Raw genomic sequence first — 21566 nt, 5'->3', positions numbered from 1 at the left:
TGTGTATAAATCCTCATACTTCAACATTCCCTTAAAAGCAGTTTGTTTACTTTGCCAAGTACCCAACAGTACTTCCTGCTGTGGTTGTGTAACTACTTTTCATGACCTCTCTACAGTCACAGTCAAGGAACATCTTCACAGTGAATTATTTTTCCTTTGTAGTCACTCCGGATACAAACACTTACCATGTGCAAAGCCTTGATCTTTATTAAAGCCTTTTTTCTTCTAAGGAATATTACTGCCTACAGAACCTGTCTTCTGGTGTATTTTGATCAATAGAGCATATATTATTGTTTTTAAAATATTTAATACGATTAGCTTATTACCAGGCCAGGTTCTTGAAATGCAAGGATTTATTTATGCTTTGCACAGAATGTACCTTTTTTTTTTAAATTTTATTACTTGATTGTTACACTACTGTTAATACATCCTTATCTTCATTTCCAGATGATATTGAAACATGCAAAGAGTCATCTTTGCATAAAGTTATCTAAGACTGATTGTATAAAAATAGTAAATATTTCAAACTTGTAGTCTGAACATAGCTTTCCTTACAAGTAAAACCCCCAAAACCAGAGTTAAATTTATTCCAAATGTTTGAAAAACACTGTTGCAGTAGGCAATTGAGCTCTTAAAAACTGCAGGGTTGCAAGTGACATTAAAGCAGTCTAAGAGGACGGGGAATAATGAATTGAAATAACCTAGCTGAGATGTAATAAAGACACAAATTGATAATGAGGCATTCTCCTGAGATAACAGTCCTTCCTGTGATAGTAGTTGAGATCACAGGAGTTATGATCCTTCACAGTAGGCTACATAATAGTCATCAAAAGACATTGGAAAAGAAAACTCTATTGAAAATGCCTTTGGAACCATATAAACTAATGTCTTCTGAAGGGTGTTGTTTTTGTTTTTGATTTTGATTTTGTTGATTAATTAATGGATGATGTCAGTATTGTTCTTGAGTGCTGCAGGGCAGGCAGCCTCACTCTTTCTCTCTTATTTACTTGAATTGTTACCACAAACCTTAATCAAAGAGAATTTAGTAAATTTGCCTCTGTTTATTTAGAAACTTTGGAAATGTGATGTTGGCTTAATGTAAATAAAGCTTAAGGTCTGTAAGTGAAGAAGCTGGTCTAATTTGGAATAACTTACTTGCAGTAATTTAGGTAGCATGCCCATGAACACTGAATTACCTTCATAGCCCTTTTCCTTTTTTTTATTTCTGCTTTTCCCTTCTGCTTTTTCTCAATTATTAGTAATGTTGTATTTTTTAAAAGGAGCCTATCTTTCAGTGGAGGAAAATTAAGAATTCTTTTTAGAGGATTGTTCTACATATGGAAGTTGCCAGTTTGAAGAGATTTTTTTTAATTACATCAGTAACCTATACTAATCTGAAAACTATAAAAGAAACATATGATATGAAATATCCTTTCCTCAAGAAACCTTTACTAATGCTATGATATATGATATATATCTTTCCCAAGAATTTATTTGCATATATAAATGTATGATCTGTATGTATTTTATAAATTACAACTGCTGCACATCTACTTGTTTTGTGGGACTAGGGATTGAATTCAGGGTTTAATGCATGCTAGTGCTTTCCCACTGAGCTACATCCCAGTCTGCCCAAAGGCACCATTTTTTTTTTCTTTTTTTTTTTTTTTTGAGACAGGATCTCACTAGACTGCCTAGGTTAGCCTCAAATGTGATTCTTCTGCCTTAGCCTCCCCAAGGAGGGATCATAGATGCTCGTTTTTCTTAAATGTAATAAATAGATTACATGAACAACAATTTAGATTCACATCATTTCACTTAATGGCTACATATGATGGCATTCTGTTGAATGGATTTCATCTCATGCCTCTCTTAAGCAGTTCTTAAAATGGTGTCCACAGACAACTGAGGGTCCTCACAACTCCTTCAAGAGTATTAAGTTATACTCTTGAAATATGAAATAATGGTAAGATATTATGTACCCCTTTTATTGTGTGAACTGTGCACCAGTACTGCAAAAGCATTGTGGGTTCAAAAAATTGTTGTATGTGACTCTGGCATAAAGGCAAAGGAAGCATATTATACAAATTATTTGTAGTATATATTCTTCCCTGGCAGTTCTGTTAAGAGCATTTTCATTTCAGAATGTATTTAATAAGATAACTTGTTATTTTATTTTATTAATTAACAAGTTATTAATTTTATTGTCTCTACTTTTGAATATATATATTTTAAATATTGTTTGTGTCAAATTGCAAATTTTCTCTGTAACAGTGGTTGTCTTGAAGTTTAGTGCATTTGAATTACTACCTTTTTCAAGCAGCATCATTTGAATGTGAAAGAACCGACAAAAAGAAAAACATGGTTATTCACACTTGGATATTTGGAATACATTTTCTTGAAAAGAAAGCTTGTTACTTTAAGAAAAACAACAAACAATAATTGTTGCCAGTGCTAAACCTTGCACCTTCAAGCAAAAATGAAAGTTTTGGAAAAGTTTCATCTTGTATCCCCATGAGTTTGATAGTTTCCTGGTGGTTTTTTTTTTTTTTTTTTTTTTTCATGCAATTGGCAGTGGTGTTAAGATTGTAATGTTTTGATAATGAAATGTTTCAACATTTGGAAGAACTCACTGAACCAATATTTTCCAAATGACCAGCATTGAATTCATGTTTTAAAAAAATCTTTCAAGGGGTAAAAGATTTATTAAAAGGGCAAATGGGTAGACCAGTTGATTTTAATGTAACAGAGAAAGAAAAGTCTGTGATATGGTTTCAGATTTCTTGTTGTAACTGACCTTTAAGAAAATACTTTTTATGAGTTTTAGAATAGTTTCAAAGAAAAGTATATGATCTGCAGACCCTCTTAAATACTCCACCATTTTCCAACCATATATCTGGAAAAGGCTGATTTTTCTTCATCCAAAACACAACAGATTAAGTACAGAAATAAATATGAAAATTTAGCTGTCTTCTATTAAGCCAAATATTACAGAGATTCAAAAAAATTAAAAAATGAACAATGTCACTTTCCTCCCAAAAGGAGTATTTTTGTTTTGAAAAAATTGTTTTCCCTAAGAGTGTATTGTTTATATTTAACATGTAATGGGTTTATTGTTATTTTAAATGAGTTAACAAATAATTTTAAATTTTTCTCATTTCTAATTCATTAAGTATTGGTAGATATATATTACTTATATAAACAAATTTTGTTGAGGTCATCAATAACTTTTAAATGTAAAATTTTTAAAGGCCCTTTGGTAAAAATATTTGAGAACCTCTGCTCTTGAGAGAGATTGAGATTGTTTCCACTTCGAGGTTATTTGTAAGCAATGAGTGCTTCAGTAAACATAATTTCTTACATGTCTTTGTATACTTCAAAATTTGTCAAGATAATCCCTAGAAGTGTATATGTTGGATAGAAGAATACATGTTTCGGCAATAATGATGATACTACTGAATTGTTGATGAGTGTGTCCAGCAGTCCCAATGTGTTAGCCCACATTCTAGTCACTAGGATGAGTAGAAAGTAATGTCTTACTGTTTAATGTACTCTTTTAATTATGAAGGAAGCTAAGCATTTTTCAGTTCATTTATATTCCTTTGATAAATGGTTTGCTTATGTCTCCCTGCACCCCTATTTTCCCATTGGAAATTTGTGGGTTTTATTTATGTGTTTTTCTTTGAAGTATGAATTCGGTGGCAGATTTTATTTCCCAAGAATGATCATTATAATATCATTCACATGCATGAGCCTCTTCTTTTTTGCAGGGGTAGGGGGGACCAGGGATTGAATTCAGGGGCACTTAACCACTGAGCTACATCCCCAGCCCTTTTTGTATTTTATTTAGAGATTGGGTCTTAATGAGTTGCTTAGGGCCTCACTAATTTGCTGAGTCTGGCTTTGAACTTGCACTCCTCTTGCCTCAACCTCCTGAGCTGCTGAGATTATAGGCATGCATCACTACACCCAGCAACATGCTCTTCGTAAAGTATGATTTTTTTTTTCACCCACTCCACTTGACAAGTTGGGTTCATATTTCTTCCCCTTGAATCTTCTTGAACTTGCTGATATTTTATGACTTTCAAGTATAAAGCATAAGATATAGTTTCCATCTACTTTTCTAGGAATATTTGTTCTCCCAGCTACCATGTTGTAAGAAAGTCCTACTATCCCCCATCAGGGTCTCAGTTAACAATCAACATTAAGTGTTCGACTTACCATTTCGTGACACTTCCAATAATTCCAACAACCGGAATACTTGAGTTACCATTAGCCTTCAAGTCTTTCCAAATAAAGCCCTGGAGATCATGGAGCAGAGATGATTCATCTTGCTCTGCCCTCACAAATTCCCCATCTACAGAATTTATGAACATTAAAAAATAGTTGTGATTTTATGCTTCCCAGTTCTTTTATTTTATACTTCCTAGGAGTAGTTGTTACACAGCAATCAATAACCAGAACAAGCTTTTTATAGATTAAAGAAATCCATGTTGCCTCCAGCAAATTTTACTTGTGTGGTGTCTGCATACTTAAAATACCATTCCACTCTCAAGAAAATAATTTTCGTGTTTTAAAAGATTTACTTGTGTAAGTCTTTAATCCATCTTTATCAAAATTTGATAAAGTAATGCGGTAGTGTGCCAGCTATTTTTTCCCTCCCTATTTTCTTTTTTTATAGCTACCATTTTGTCCAAAATTAATTAATAGTCTGTTGTATTTCAGAAGTTCCAAATTACAACCTGTTGACCACTATTTGAATTATTGTAGCCTAACAATGCCTGTTAATACCCAGTAGTGGATGTTTCTGAGGACTTTGTTTGGTTTTTTTGTTTGTTTGTTTTGTTTTAACTTCTGCTTATAATCAGGTCTACTGATAATGTAGTCTCAACTTTTTAAAAATTTTAATTCGTTATACATGACAACAGAATGCATTACAATTCATATTACACATCATGAGCACAATTTTTCATATCTCTGGTTGTACACAAAGTAGAGTCACATCCTTTGTATCTTCATACATGTACTTAGGGTAATGATGACCATGTATTCCACAATCTTTCCTACCTCTGTGCCCCCTCCATTTTTCTCCCTCCCCTATCTAGAATTCATTTAATCCTCCCATCCCCCACCCCCTACAGCATATTGTGAATCAGTATCCTTAAATCATCCTTAAATGAGAAATCATTTGGCATTTGTTTTTTGGGGATTGGCTAATTTCACTTAGCATTATATTCTCCAGCTCCATCCACTTACCTGCAAGTGCCATGATTTTATTCTCTTTTTAATACTGAGTAATATTCCCTTATGTGTACATACCACATTTTCTCTATCCATTCATCTACTAAAGGGCATCTAGGTTGGTTCCACAGTGTAGCTACTGTGAATTGTGCTGCTATAAACATTAATGTGGCTATGTCCCTGTAAAATGCTGTTTTTAAGTCCTTTGGGTATAGACCAAGGAGTGGGATAGCTGGGTCAAATAGTGGTTCCATTCTAAGTTTTCCAAGGATTCTCCATACTGCTTTCCATATTGGCTGCACCAATTTGCAATCCCACCAGCAATGTATGAGTATGCTTTTCCCCCACATCCTCGGTAACACTTATTGTTGTTTGTATGCGTAATAGCTGCCATTCTGCGAGGAGTGAGATGAAATCTTAGTTTTGATTTGCATTTCTCTAATTGCTAGAGATGTTGAACATTTTTTCATATATTTGTTGATTGATTATGTATCTTCTGTTCAGTTCCTTGGCCCATTTATTGATTGGGTTATTTCTTTGGTGTTAAAATTTTTGAGTTCTTTATATTTTTTAGAGATTAATGCTCTATCTGACATGCTTGTGGTAAGAATTTGTTCCCAATTAGTAGGCTCTCTATTCACCTTACTGATTGTTTCTTTTATCAAGAAGAAGACTTTTAGTTTGAATCCATCCCATTTATTGATTCTTGATAATAATGCTTGTGCCATAGGAGTCTTATTAAGGAAGTTAGGGCCCAATCCGACCTGAGGATGTTTTACCAGAAAATTTAGCTTCATATAAAATAGAGAATTGTTAAAAAAAAATCTTAGTAAAATGTAAAAGGCCAGGCACAGTAGTATATTCCTGTAATCCCAGCTACTCGGGAAGGAGAGGCAGGAGAATTGAAAATTTGAGGTCAACCCCAGCAATCCTGTCTCAAAATTCAAAAACGTAAGTGAATACTGGGGCTGTACCTCAATGGTGGAATGTCTCTGGGAGAGGCTGGAGGATGCTTTATGGAAAACAAAATTCATATACTATTATTTGAAAGGCAGGCATAAGATCTTAAGCAATTTAAATACTAAGAATTGTATTTTTATTAATATTTATACTTGTGTCTTCATTTAGAATATTTCTTAAATAATCAAATTGATCAAGTAATACAGCAACTTTTTCTTTTAAGCAGTACATTGAAAGTAATTGCTTCTTAATGGTATCCTAACTATATAATAGGAATAAAGACATAATATATCAAAAGCTAAGGTATGCTGCCATTAATCAGAATTAGATAAAGAAAATATAAGAAAGAATATGTCCATTAAATTCAGTAATGATATGTTCACAGATTATCACTTCTGCTGAAAGGATATTTATTAGCTAAAGAATTTACAGATTAAAAGGTTTAGATTTCATTATATCCTAACCACTTTAACTCATTTTTATGTGAACTCTAGCAAGGTAAAATTATCTATGACAGACTTTAAAACAGCTTTGCGTAGTTCTGTCCTTATTTCCTATTCCACATGTGCAGTGTATGCAAGGATAATAAGTCATCTGGTTTTCTAGAAATGTTACCTTAAAATCAAATACTTTAAAATAAAGCAGATGTAAAAGAGGAAGGCTTTTGTTATAGAAACTATTCAGGTGTTATTTATAACCTTTCTTGAACTTAAATTGGAGTTAATTTTTCCCCCACAGGAAAAAACTGAAAATGTTTTATGTCATTATGTGAATTAAGTATGTTATATATAAATAATATGAAAATGAAAGGTCTTTATTTAATGTGGTTATTAGTGGAATGTTATTTTGTTCTCCTGGGGCTTAATGGCATTGACTTTTTTTTTTTTTTTTCTCTTTTGCCATATAGGGCAAGTTAGTGCTGCTGGCATGAATGCATAGGAGACAAGGATGCTTCTAAACATGCTATGCCCTTAGAACAGCCCACCTCCCAATAATGAATTGTCCACCCCAAATAGTGCCAACTTTGAAAAACCCTGAATTAAAGCAGTCATATTTTGTTTGCAGTTAGATATTACAAGTATATTTTGTTTTGTTTCATTAAGCAGTAGGTAGTTGCAAGAGTATCATTCAAGAAATATCTATGAAGTGCCTACTGTGTGCCAAAAAGCAGCCAGATTATAGAGAACCTTGTATGCAATATGATAAGTGTAGTAGGTAGAATAATCCCTCATTTCCCCCAAAGATATCCATATCCTGTGAATATGTTATATTACGTACGACAAACAAAACTTCAACAAATTGAGCTTTAAAGATCTAATTAGATTTATTAGTTAGTCATAAACCAGGTAGCATTTAGTCTACAAAATATGGATGCCTTTGGGGTTGGCAGAACTGTTTGTTACTATAAAGCGGCTTAGCAGGAACAAGGAAATAGCAAAATGCACAGAGCAGATTGGTTAATGTTGGGTTACTTTCCCTGTATGGGTTAAGGAGAGGAGATTTTTTTATCATATTTCATGTCATCTCAGGTTCACTGGCCCCTTTTGACTGGTTGCTATGAAAATCTCTTTTTTTCTCCCTCTGCATCCCCCACCCCCCACCCCACTGTCGGTCTGTCTCTCATGCTTTTTTTTTTTTTTTTTTTTTTTAACTGGCCTATTAAGTTCATATGTGACTCCATACCAGTTTGATTTGGTTGTTGGGACTCGTCCAGGAGCTCCGTCCAAAACAGTTGTTTCCTGTAAATTTTATTTAAATTTTAGTTAAATGGGTTTAAAGTTGCTGATCAGTTGATTGTAAAGGACATTATCCTGGAGTGGGTAAATATGTTATCACAAGAGTCTTTAAAAGTAGAAGAAGAAGGCAGAAAAGAGGGTCACAATGATGCAGTATCCTGGTATTGCTGCCTTAGAAAGTGGATAGAGGCAGCCACAAACCAAGCAAGGCCAGTGGTCTTTTAAGGCTGGAAAAGGCAAGGAAACAGATGCCACTATAGAGCCTTCAGGAGGAGAGCACTTTGACTTCAGTCCTGTGAGTCTTGTTTTGGACTATTGATTGACAGAACTGTATGGTAGGCTGGGCATAGTGGTACATGCCCGTAGTCCCAGCAGCTTGGGAGGCTGAGGCAGGAGGATCGCAAGTTCAAAGCCAGCCTGAGCAATTTATCAATGTGGTAAGCAACTAAGTGAGACCCTGTCTCTAAATAAAATACAAAATAGGGCTGGGGATGTGGCTCAGTGGTCGAGTGCCCCTGAGTTCAATCCCTGGTAACCACCCCCCCCAAAAAAAAACAAACAAAAAAAACCCAAGAACTGTACAGTGATAAATTTGTATTGTTTTAAGCCACTAAATTTGTGATAATGAGTTACAGAAGCACAGGAAACTAATATACTGATGAATTTGGGCTTTATTTGGTATGAATAGGGAGCCATCAAAAAGTTATTAAGGGAATGATATGTGTCGATTTATAGAAAAAGTTAAATCATATTCCACCATGAATTTGCTTAATCACTTATGACTGCCTTAATGACTATGAATCATTAGATACCATGTGAAACTAGATTTTGTATGAAATGTAATATCCACATTTTCATAATTATATGCATGGTTTTTTGTCTACAAGATTTTATGCTTGCTCTTTCTCTTTCCCCTTTGTACTAGTTATTTGTACAGAAGATCTCTGGCCCATAATTCTGTAACATACTTTACATATGGATTTTATAGAAGTCATTTTTCCTTCTTTTTTCTTAAGAAAATGGCTACTAAAAAACATGACTGTTACACTATAGGCACTTTTCTATTTCTTTTATACATTTCCTCAACCTCTCCATTAGTCCTCAGTGTTTGTCATCCCTAACAGGCTGTCACCTGGGGGCCACTGCACCAAAATTTCTTTAATTTTTTAATTGAATAGCTTTTAATTAATTAATTTTAAGTTTTTAATTGAATAGCTGTAGATACATGTTACAAATGTTTTTGACTTTTTAGTAAACAAAATTGTATTCTATTCAGAAAAGTATAATGCATCTTGTCAGAATTTCTCCAAATGAAGAGGAATGTTTTTACTTTGTCATTGTTCTTTATTCCTGTCTTAAAACTCAGGTTTTAGGGAGAGGGATCACTTATTTCGTTATTTTGCAGAATAACCATATTCTAACAAAGATTCTCTATAAATCAAATTTTCCTAATGCAGATCCTATTCACTCATTGATTTTTTTTAAAAAAAATTTTAATTGATTTTTTAAAAATAAATGATGGCGGAATGCATTGCAATTCGTATTACACATATACAGCACAAGAGATGCATGCATTTAAAGACAAGTTTGGTTTGATTAGTTTTTTGATTTGTTGAGAAAAATTTGCAAAGCAGAGTAGAAAATATGGCAAGAAAAGGTTGTATGTTATATGTAGCTACACTGTACCCTGTGAGGAAGAGGCTTCCTATAGTCTCCTTATGTTTGCTAGGAGAACTTCATGGTGTTTTTCTGCTCCAGGATCTCAGCCATGACCATCACCCCTCTTCATCATTAGACTAACTGCTTCAGCCCAGAGGATAATGATGCCATTGGATGTGTCCACATGTCCAGCTAGCTTACCTTAGAATTCAGTAACTAAGAACTCTCTTCTCTTTGTTGTCTTTTTGCCCCCTCAAACCCCACACTCTGCACATGCTCTCTCACACATACTAGCTGCCTCATTCCAGACATTGTTCCTGCAGCTGCTTGTTACCATTTAATGTAAATATTCTGATTGGATCACTAATTTTTCATGTTATCTTTCACCCCCCTCCCTTTTAAAACACACGTTACATACAGGGACCATCATTTATTTTATCTCTGAACCCCTGCACTTAAAATTGTACAAAATCAATCTTCAGGAACTATTCATTGAATTAGATGCCAGTGGTAGCAGATTCTTAAATCCTTATGTCTACAGTAATGCGCGCTCTCTACCAAGAACTGGAGATGGTGGCCTTTGTCAGGAATGTGACTTTTGTAGTTAAGTGTACCAGTTGACTAATATTGCTTTGTAATTGTTTCTGAAACTGCTTATTCTTATTTCACTATTTATTTATTCCTTGAGCAAAAGCAAGCCTGACAGTCAAGAGATTGGTACAAATTCATTTATATTTGTAAATCCCAAGGGTTCTGTAGATAGTCTGACTGTGGTTACTACATTGTTATGTGAACTAAATGTTGGTAGGTTTAGTTCTCTGAAATTTAAGTCAACTGCAGTGATAAAAGATAAATAATATGGCAAACTTTTTTGCGGGGGTGTCCTCAGGGGCACTCGACCACTGAGCCACATCCCTAGCCCTATTTTGTATTTTATTTAGAGACAGGGTCTCACTGAGTTGCTTAGCACCTCGCTTTTCCTGAGACTGGCTTTGAACAGCCTTTTAAATGTTTAAATGGTGATGTTTTCTAAATAATGGTCATAGTTCACAATTTCGTTCATCAAAGAGATGATTGTTTTGAATCTCCAGTTTGTGGAAGCAGTACTGTGGAACTGGTTCTTTGTTTTGTACCAAGCCTGCCTACCCAAATAAATATACATTTTATTTTTTAAAATATATGGCATTTTAAAAAGTGTTTGCCATTTACCCAAGCTCTCCAACAAGCTTAGGTTAAATAGCCATAGTACTGCTACTTCCCTTCCCAGGAACAGTGAGTTAATACAGGTCTTAAAATATCACAATTTTTTTAGTAGGTTTGCTATATTAGCAAATAGTCAAGATGGAAAGCTTTCATTCCCCTATTGATCTCCATTACATTCTATCATTATAAGTTATTGATTTATAATTTGATGAAATGATAGTCCCGGTATTTGAAAGAGATTGAAGGCTTGACTGGTTCATTAAACTTTCTTGCTTGTATGGATTCCCATTCAGCATCTATTGATAGCACTTAGAGTTTCCATTCCTTTACCTGGTTGTCTGACTTTGTGGAGCATTTTACCAAGAGACTTGAGATTCTCATAAAATTTGCTCCATGATCTCACTTCTTAGAACCATAGAGGCCAGTTTTCCTATAGTAATGTTTCCTATTAGTAATGTTCATATTTCTCAGTCCCTTCACTAAACATATAAACAGAAATATATTTACTCTGAGAACTCAGTATACGAAAGATGACATTTAGATTGCAAATATAATTGCAAATCTCATCTGATTTTTTTCTTCTCACTGTTTTTCTTTTTCTCTTTCCATTCTCTGTATCACCTGATACTCGTGTATAGTAACATCAGTATATTGTGGCTTAGATTTGATTTTATGGTATATTCTCACACAGAATGGACAAAAATGAATATATTTCTGAAAAGCAGTAGTAGAATCAAAGGCATATCTTGGTAATAATACTTTATCCAGAAGACTGTTATTTTCTAATTTAGGAACATTAATGTACAAAGTACATCTCTAAATACCTTATCATATATTGTTTTATAGTCATTTTGCTTAATAAGATGAATTGAAGGAGAACATTTATTTACTAATTTAGTAGTGTATTCAGATTGATTTTTATTTTAATGTGAAAAGGTTACCCCATTGCTAGAAACTGAATAGAAGTAATTCTTAATTTACTGCTAAAACTGGTTTATATTAAAAATACTTCCAAGAAACATGTAATGGGTCATCACAAAAGGCAGTATATTTTTATAGGATTCTAAAAATCCACTTATAATCCTAACAATTTTACTCATGCACAATTTATCACATATCCTTTTTATTATATTACATATCCCCACAACTGTCTGAGCAAACTGATGTTAAGGTCACCCTGTGGTAGCCTTGTGACTATGTATTTAGCTGAATTTAAGATGATTGAGCCAGGCATGGTGGTACACACCTATAATCCTAGCGGCCTCGGAGGCTGAAGCAGGAGGATCACAAATTCAAAGCCAATCTCAGTAATTTAGTGAGGCCCTAAGCAACACATTGAGACCCTGTCTCTAAATAAAATACAAAAATGGGCTAGGGATGTGGCTCAGTGGTTAAGTGTTCCTGAGTTCAATCCTTGTTACCAAAAAAAAAAAAAGAAAAAAGATCATATATATATATATGCACATACACACACACACACACACATACGCACCCGCAAATGTTGTTATTGTTTGAATATGAGGTGTCCCTCCCCCATCTTCTGTGTTAATGCTGATTGAATGTTCAGAGGTGAAATGATTGGATGATGAGATGTAACCTGTTCAGTCTATCCTAGTTTAAATGGGCTAAGTGGGTAGTGACTGGAGGAGGTGGTTCACTGGGTTTGTGCCATTAAAGAATACATCTTCCTTGTGGTCCCTTCCTCTCTTCCATGAATGGAGTAATTTCCCTCTACCCTCCCTTCTGCCATGAGGTACCTTACCTTGGGCTCAGAGCTGTGGAATCAGCTTGAATGACTAAAACTCTGGAACCTTGAATCTAAATAAACTTTCTTCCTCTTAAGTTGTTCTGATCAGGTATTTTAGCCACAGTGACACAAAACTAAAGCTAACACATTGTCTAAGATTTCTGTCTTGGAAGGCTATCTCTTTCTTGGTCCTCTGGTTCAAAACAGCAGGCTTTTTTCAAAGTTTTTTGTTGGTTTTCTTTCTAGGTTGCTGACTTCTTGAAATTGAAGTTTGGGATATATAAGGCAAGGAGAAGGCCACAACTATATTGTTCTTAAGTGTGAAGTCTCTGCTGTTTGACCCTGTTTTCCCCACATTTTGGAGCCTCTTATGTTTGTTGTATTTAAAAAAAAAAAAAAAAAAAGAACAGGGTTCTTAGTTGTCAGCTATTAGAATTTGAAAAAATAATTTATTATTATTTGCAGTGTGTTTGTTTCAACAGCAGATGTAGTATCTACTTTTTAAATTTTTATTTATTTATTTTAATTAGGTATATATGAGAGCAGAATGCATTTTGATTTCATTGTACACAATTGCAGCACAACTTTACATTTCTATGGTTGTGCACGATATAGCGTCACTCCATGTGTGCAGTCATACATGTACATAGGGAAATGATGCCCATCTATTCCATCATCTTTCCCCTCCTTTCTTTTCCCAAAGTTTCCCCATTTTTTCCCATGCCTCCTCCTTCTCTGTTATGGATCAGCATCCACTTATCAGAGAGAACATTTGGCCTTTGGTTTTGGGGATTGGCTTACTTCGCTTAGCATGGTATTCTCCAGCTCCATCTATTTACCTGCAAATGCCATAATTTTATTCTCTTTTAAGGCTGAGTAATATGCCATTGTGTTTATGTACCAGTTTCTTTGTCCATATTTTTTACCTAGAAAGCTACTTTCTCAAGAGCATACCACCTGGTAAACCTAGTAGGCATTCTGTAATTTTTTACACTAAATCAGATAAATTTTATTGTAAGCCATGTAGTCATTATTTATATGAAGGTAACAGTTAATTTCTTTGAAAATGCTATTAGTCACTTGAGTGTGTCTCAATTCTGGCAACTGAAGGTACTGTTAAAACTACTATTCTCTGTGGAAGGACTGGTAAAAATCAGTTTTAAGCTCAGCTGCTGTTTTTCTCATGTGATAATAGATAGCTGTAGTTACAGATAATTCATGATGTTTCCAAAAAATGTACATCCTCTTTAGTAAGAAGTTGATTTTAGTATTTATAATAATATTGATCATCATTTCATATTTCTTGAGCAAATATTTTTAAATGTTCATCTTCAATTTTTCAATTTCTGTGCATTTTATGGAATGTTGTCTTTAGGCTTGTGGACATAGGCCTTTGTGCCCACCTTTCTTGGTATTGTTTCTCCTACCTGTCTTCCAGGGAAATGAGTTTTGAAATTATTACTTCTTGTCTGGATTTATCATGTACTCCAGCCTTAGTTATATATGGGGTTTAATTTCAATTTCATGCCCTATGTCCTGCCTTTCAGTTGAATTTTTCATTTGTGGTCATTCCTTTAAAATCTATTTACATTGTTCAAATAGCAGTTCTGACTGTAATTCAACTTTATCAGCCACAGAATCTTATATACTCCACTTAAATAAATCCTTTTAGATTTGCACTATAATTGGATAATGAGATAAGTGTGCAGCTTACAGCAGTGGTATGTTATTTTTTCAGTTATTAAATCATAAAGCATTTAAATAATACCAGTGGTAAGAACACTGTCAGAAGCTAAAAACCTTTATTATACCTTTTAAATTGGTACAGATAGTAGAGAAAACAACTTGATAATATATATCAGGAGTCATAAAATTGTTGATGCCCTATTCTTCTGAAATAGATATCCCAAGAAAATAAGCTGAAAAGTAGAGGAATAGCTATAGATATAATGGGACAGTGTTTGTGGTAGGCTACTCAGCAAAATAATAGTTAAAACTGTATTTATACTATGATCACTTTAATATGTCTATAGCAGAAAAAAATAGATATATAGATTTAGAATTCTAAGATTTTTGTGGTATTGTAAATGCACAGAGCAGTACTAATTGTGTGATTCATGTGTATGTACAGCGTGCATAGAAAAGAAACCAAAAATATTTCCCATTTTTATCTTTAAGGAGTTGAACAATGTCTTATTTTCTATTTAATTGTACTTATTTCTCCTGCCCCAAATATCCCACTGGAGGAGAAAGAATAAAAATATTTAATTTTTTTCTTTTTTTTTCCAACTGAAAACATATTTGTTAATTTAAAGAGCACAGAGGTCCAGGGTAGGAGAAATAATGTCTCCTCTCTCATCCCAAGGACATCACTAAGTTACTGAGAACACCTCATCCTCCCCAGGAGATTCCCATGCACGTGTGTTGAAATGATCTTTAACGTGCTCTTTTTCTTTTAGGGAGACTTTCTATTAGATTTTGATGCCTTAAATGGATGAATCCTCAGCTCTTGAGAAACTGAGCTAATCAGAGTAATTTATATTCAGAGGGCCCTAGAAAGTTGGGGTTAGACAAATTGAATGAAACTTTCTACCATGAAACTGTTTTAGAATCCCAAAAGGAATCAGAGGGTTGGGGTTGTAGCTTAGTGGTAAAGCACTTGCCTAGTGTGTATGAGGCACTGGGTTATATCCTCAGCACCACATAAAAATAAATAAAATGAAGGTATTGTGTCCATCTACAACTAAAATAAATATTTTTTCATAAAGGGGGAATCATTAGCAGTTTTGTAATTGGGGAAGAGATTATGAAGAATTGTAGTAAGTTGTATGCAAAAGAATTTGTTTTGTTTTTCTGACACAATATGGCTCCTCTCTCTGTCCCGCAGCTGGCCCTGAAGGACCCTGTGCACACAGTGTCGCTGCAGCAGTTCATCTATGAGAAGCTCAAAGCACAGCAGGAGGTTCTGGGAGAACAAGGCTTCCAGTCTCTCATGGAAACGGTGGACACAGAGATCGTCACCCAACTGCAAGAGTTCTTGCAAGGATTCTAAGAGCATATGCCACATGGCTGCCACCCTTTTCTTGAAGCAAGCCGAATAACCCAGCCTTCCACCTGTATGTGAGAGCCTGCTGAGGTGACAAAGTCACTTGTGTATGAAGTTCAAGAAACAAAGACCACACATTTTTTACTACAAAATATAAAGAATAAATATAAATCCCACATAACTAAAATCACAAACCTATTCCTCAAAAGAATTTAATTTTATATTTATGAAGGGGCCGTGTTTTTGCTAGAGGTACATTTACTGACAATAGCTGCTTAGTTTCCTGTTAAGAGAAGAAACTTTGATTGTCTTTTAATCATGTACTCTTAACACTTGAGAAGATGAAGGTTGATGTCTAAGATGTTTTTCTGCAACCAAAATTAGTTAAATTTGGCTGCCTTATCCCTTTTTTAAGCTAATGAAACAAGTTTGGAAAATGACAGAGCTGTTCAGATGATGCAATTAAAGAAATCTATATACCAGGCAAAAGTATATAAATAGTGACAAATCTACATTACTAAGATTACCTTGCAAGGAATTGTTTTCACCTGACATAGAAAATGTGTTTTATTTTCATCTCGGAAATTCAATGCAGGAATTAGTAAAAGCATTTTTTTTTCTCATTTGATTTTTAGTAAATACACTTAGTTTATAAATGTACATTGTAAGGCCCACAGAAGTGAACCTGTGGTACTGCAGCAGCAGGTGGGAGACCTCTGGTCGTGGTTTGTTCCTAGTTTCTTTGTTACTCATGAAGGCCAGCAGCCCTGCAAATGCCAAGAAGAACCAAGCAGCTCCCAGTTCCCAAGTGTTGTGCAGTCCTACAAAGCCATGATGGACTGTTCCACAATTTACCCAGGCGTCTCAGGTTCCTTAGTGCATGGGTACATCGGGGCCTCGGTGATGTGGGTACACCTCAGAGGACCCAACAGTAAGCCCCAGGGCATCAACACTGACATAACCAGTCTTCCTTCCTTGTTCCTCCATCATGCAGTACTTACAAAGGGGAAAAGGAGAAAATAAAGCCTTACTTTGTTTTACTTGTCATTTATTGTAAACAACAACAACAAACCTTTAAGCATTTTTTTAGGAAATACTCAAAAGCAAGGTTGGAAAATGTCTTATCTTTCTATAGAAAGTTGGGTACAGTATGTAACTGCGGGAAACCCACTGCCCCTTTGTAAGCTGTGGAACCCAAAATGTCTGGGATATTTGATGTTTTCAGCAAGAGAAAGAAAATACGGTCCAAATTAAATTTTCCAAAGATACCTCACCTTGACTGATTTGTCTGATTAGTTTTCTTGTCACACATACCAAAAAAATAATTCATAAAAATTGCCCAGTGATTATAAAGGGATATTTTCTTTTATACTCTGGTTCTGATCTGCATGAGTTAATGGCAGTACTACAGGAAGGAAATCTTAGTTACCTGGTTAAGTTCTATTTTAAAACTGGAGATGTGGCTCAAGCAGTAGTGCGCTTGCCTGGCATGCGTGCGGCCCGGGTTCGATCCTCAGCACCACATACAAACAAAGATGTTGTTTCCGCTGAAAACTAAAAAAATGAATATTAAAATTCTCTCTCTCTCTCTCTCTCTCTCTCTCTCTCTTCTCTCTCTCTCTCTCTTTCTCTCTCTCTTTCTCTTTAAAAAAAAAAAGAGAGAGAGAGAGAGAGAGATTGAACACTCCTTTAATCCCAGTGGCTCAGGGGGCTGAGGCAGGAGGATCACTAGTTCAAAGCCAGCCTTAACAAGACCCTGTCTCTAAATTTTAAAAAAAAGGGCTAGGGATGTGGTGTAGCCGTTAAATGCTCCCGAGTTCAATCCACAGTACCAAAAGAAAAAGGGTATTTCTTTACCACTATTAGCCTACAAGGCTGACCTAAGTTTAATAATATCTTTCTTTTGCCTTAATTATTTAATTTGAAACACTGTCCCCATCAGTGTTGTTAGAAATTCTCAAACATGCTTTAGTTCTTCAGTTATAGTGAAATATCCATCTTTCCAGTTCCTGACATTTTTAACTCATAGGTCAAAATAGGCTTTGTAAAAATCCTGGGGGGGGAGGGATTTCATGGGACTGGGGATGTAGCTCCAGTGGTGGAGCAGTTGATCCCCCAGCACACCACCGAAAAAAAAATATCTTGCATTTTTATGTGCTTTATTATGACATAAAATATTGAATTACAGAATTCAATAACACAAATTTATAGAAGCACTTTAAGTTTGGGTCAAGAGTTCAGCTGGACCTCTGACTGAACTGTGTGTGGCTCCTGACACCAGGTAATGATAATTCAATTTCATGACTTTATCTAGTCCTCTGACAAAGGCCCACGTGATCAATAGCAGTAGCATTTTGACTTCTCAATATGAATTAGTCCTTTCTCCCTCCTACTAGTCATATTAGAGAAGCCGAATCATTACATGCTGAAACACTTATTTATACAATTTCTCTTGAAAAATCATTTTTAGATCTTTATCTGTTCTTTATTCAACTGTTATTTGTTGAGTTGCTATTTTTGCCATAGTGTTTGCTGCCTTGTATGGTTGGGACAGGGAATACCTACCTCCATGCAGTTGTGCAATTCAGTAGGAACACACACTCGTCACCATGATGTAAGAAAATAGGGAATCTGGTGGAAGGGAAAGGAGAAGATAAGTACAAAAGAAATATGAGGCCATCACTGGTTCATTCCATAGCCATCTAAAGCCTACACTAACAGCATAGTTAACTGAGTTTATTTTAAAAGTAAATAAATGACAGTGTACTAGAACTGGTCAACTCTCTGACTCCAGACAGCTATTTGAAATCATAAACATACAAAATCATCATTGAGTTTTTTTTAAAAGTTGGCTCTCTGTAGCCTTACAAATAATTACTAATTCCATGAAATAAAACATAGCTTACCAACAAAGTGTTGTTATCTTCTTCTACAAACATAAGCTCCAAGTGACTAGAAGTATATGAAAAACAAATATTCCCTCTAACTTTAGAAAAGGTTTTACAGCAGCATTGAAAAAATAGTGTAGTGAACCCCAGTATCCCTTTTATCTAGATTCATCAAACTACTTACATTTTGCCACATTTCTGTCTTCATATACATACATAAATACACACATGCACACACACATACACAGATATCTTTACTTTTATTGAACAATTGAAAGATACTACAGAATTGTAGCACTTCATCTCCTAGTACTCCAGCATGCATTTAAGAATGGGTCTGCATATTCACTAATATCAATACGTACGAAAATTAACATTAGTGCAATTAACACTTGAAAACCAGTTCATTCATATTTCAATTTTCTCAACTGCCCTAAAAAGATGTCTTTGTATGATACCCATATGTCATTTGATCCAGAATCCATTTAATATGTTGCATTTGATGGTTTGATTTTTAAATCTACAATTGTCCTTTTTTCATGTCATTGACCTTTGTGAAGAATTCAAGGCAGTGTGGAATATTCCTTTAGTGTAATTATCTGTTTACTCAATTCTGTTCAATAGTCACATAATGTTAGGTGGTTTCTATTGATTGTACAGGGGTTAAAGTGGTGAGTTCCAGTCCTCTCCGTTGTAAAGATTAGTTTTCAGAGAACATTACAGCTTTGGAAATTTCCAGCACTTCCCCCCACACCCCGCTGCAGGGGTGGGGAAGTACCGAGGACTGAATTCAGGGGCACTCCACCACTGAGCCATATCCCCAGCCCTATTTTGTATTTTGTTTAGAGACAGGGTCTCACTGAGTTGCTTACCACCTTGATAAATTGCTCAGGCTGGCTTTGAACTTGAGAGATCCTCCTGCCTTTGCCTGCCAAGCCACTGGAATTACAGGCAATCCTCCACTGCACCCGTCCATCCAGTCCTTTTTGTTTAATTTTTTACTTGAGTCAGCTCTTACCACCACCAGCTTACCTATGTCTTGATTTACAAATCAAGTTTTGCAGTTTTATTTAAACTTAGAAAAATAGCATGACTGAGCTGTGGAAAAGGTATATGGGACCTGGTACAAGTGTAATCATCCTTAAATCTCAAAACTTTCTTCTTGTGGCCTATAGTCATCCTTCCTTTTCCCCCATCTCCCCCGACCCCTTAATTTTTTTCTTTTCTTTCTTTCTTTTTACATCTTTGTGAATACATTGTGACCAGAACTCTCACACATCACTTAAAAAAATCACACTTTTTGGATTTGGGAACTGTTGGCAAAGAGGCAAATACATAGCAATGCTAACCATTTTAGTGAGACTCGTGCTTGGGCCAAGCTTAGAAAGCAGACCAACATGTTTTATTTTAGGGTCATTAAAAATGAGAGGCAGTATTTATCAGCTGGCAAAAATGTGAAGATGAAATAATCATTTCCTTAAACGTGAAGCTTTGATCTTGGTATCTCAGTAGGACTGTAACATCTGCTGAAGTCAGTTTAAAGTTACTTTGAAGAAACTGCATTCTGTTCCAAACATCCAATTATATCAAATTTTGTGTCCCATGAAGTGGTGACACACAGTTCATGTGGCTACAAAACTTTAGTTTTTCCATAACTGAGCTGCTTGTCTCAAATTGAGCTTCAGAGCCCTTGGGGTGCATACCCTAATATCCTGAAAAGTTCTCAGTCTGAGTTTCTGTTTTTACTTTTGAAGGTTTGAAGCAGTTGGATAAAATTCAAAACTCAGAATCTTTGCTTGCATTTTCTCATGAATTCTTCCCTACCATAAGAAGTGGAGAGTCCCTGACTAGCCAAAGCAAGATTTTGCTCTCTGCTTCAGCTAATGCCAGCATCAAACTCATGTGGGCCTCTTGGTTAGAATTTATTTAGCTAGGTGTGCTTCCAAGAACTGTCTGATCCAGGAAGAAATGTATCGATGTCTGGTCAGCAGCCCTTTTTCCTTCAAAGTGAAACATTGATTTTTATGCCACTTTAATTTCCCAGTAGGGCAAAAATAGGATGTAAGGAACTGCTAGAACTGGTGAGTCCTGGGAGGCTCTAAAGCATATTTATTTTGTCTGCCACTGGGCAGGTGGTTATAAAGTGGAAAATAGGCCTTTTGGCTAGAATTGTGCTTCGGGAGTTTTATTGCCAGGGTTAGAGCAGGAACTAGAGACCAGACTGTGTGGAGCTACCAGTGAGCTTTTAGTTATTTTTCAACAGCTTTCACCTGAAGCAAGATCAGCTTCTCATTTCAAAAAGTCCAGGTCATTTCCTCAGTGCTCTCAGCTAGCCCGGAAGTGCCTTGTTTTCCTTTTTTAAATGAATACTGCAACATAAGCAATAATCTAGAAGAGCAAAACTTTTTGATTGACAGGGAAGTTATAAGAGTGTTCACGGAGCTCAGAAGTGTATTGACAGCCAGCCAGGGAAGGAATTCTATGGACAGATCTGGGGGTAATCACAAACTAATTATGAGCTGTATTAGTCAAGGAGTGCAGCTTGATTTCTTTATTTTTTGGATTGAAAGGCATATATATGTTATGTACCATCTCTGGCAGTGAAATCAATACTGTAAAATGGCTTCTTTATTTACATACTGCACAGTACATTGAGGAATGCTGAACCAGGTGAGCAAATCCAATATTACATGTAATAAAAAAAAAGCTGCTCAAAGCCACTCGCAGTTTGGATGTATGAAAGCCTAAACTTAGTAACATTAGGGAACTGATTATTTTAAGAGTGTCTTTATACCTTTATAAAAGTTCTTCCTTGTACATTCCATTTTGACTAAAGGAAGTATGTAGACTTTTTAATTGATTTATTATTGTTTTAATAATAGAATTGCAGAATAGGAAGGAGATCAAAGATAGATGATTTATTCTATCATTTCACAGAGGAAGAAACAGGCCCAGAAGGGTGAGACCTATCTAGAGCCCTGGGACTCTAGAAGCTTACCTAATATGCTTTCTTTTTTTAAAAATATGTTTTTTAGTGGTCAATGGACCTTTATTTTATTTATTTATATGCAGTGCTAAGAATTGAA

At 35.2% G+C, this 21566-nt stretch overlaps 1 protein-coding gene across 1 annotated transcript in view; it reads left to right on the top strand.

Annotated features, from left to right (window-relative positions):
* The window catches only part of Ipo11 (importin 11), a 205125-nt gene extending 188277 nt beyond the window's left edge, over positions 1-16848 (top strand). Inside the window, exon 30 of the mRNA XM_076857235.2 lies at positions 15434-16848. Coding sequence (XP_076713350.2) covers positions 15434-15598 — 165 coding nt within the window. The 3' untranslated portion in view covers positions 15599-16848. The remainder of the gene's footprint in view (positions 1-15433) is intronic.
* The last annotated feature ends 4718 nt before the right edge of the window (positions 16849-21566 follow it).

Source organism: Callospermophilus lateralis, chromosome 5 (genome assembly GCF_048772815.1).
Source record: "Callospermophilus lateralis isolate mCalLat2 chromosome 5, mCalLat2.hap1, whole genome shotgun sequence".
In the NCBI taxonomy this organism is placed as follows: domain Eukaryota; kingdom Metazoa; phylum Chordata; class Mammalia; order Rodentia; family Sciuridae; genus Callospermophilus; species Callospermophilus lateralis.
This window is presented reverse-complemented; position numbering and strand designations above follow the sequence as displayed.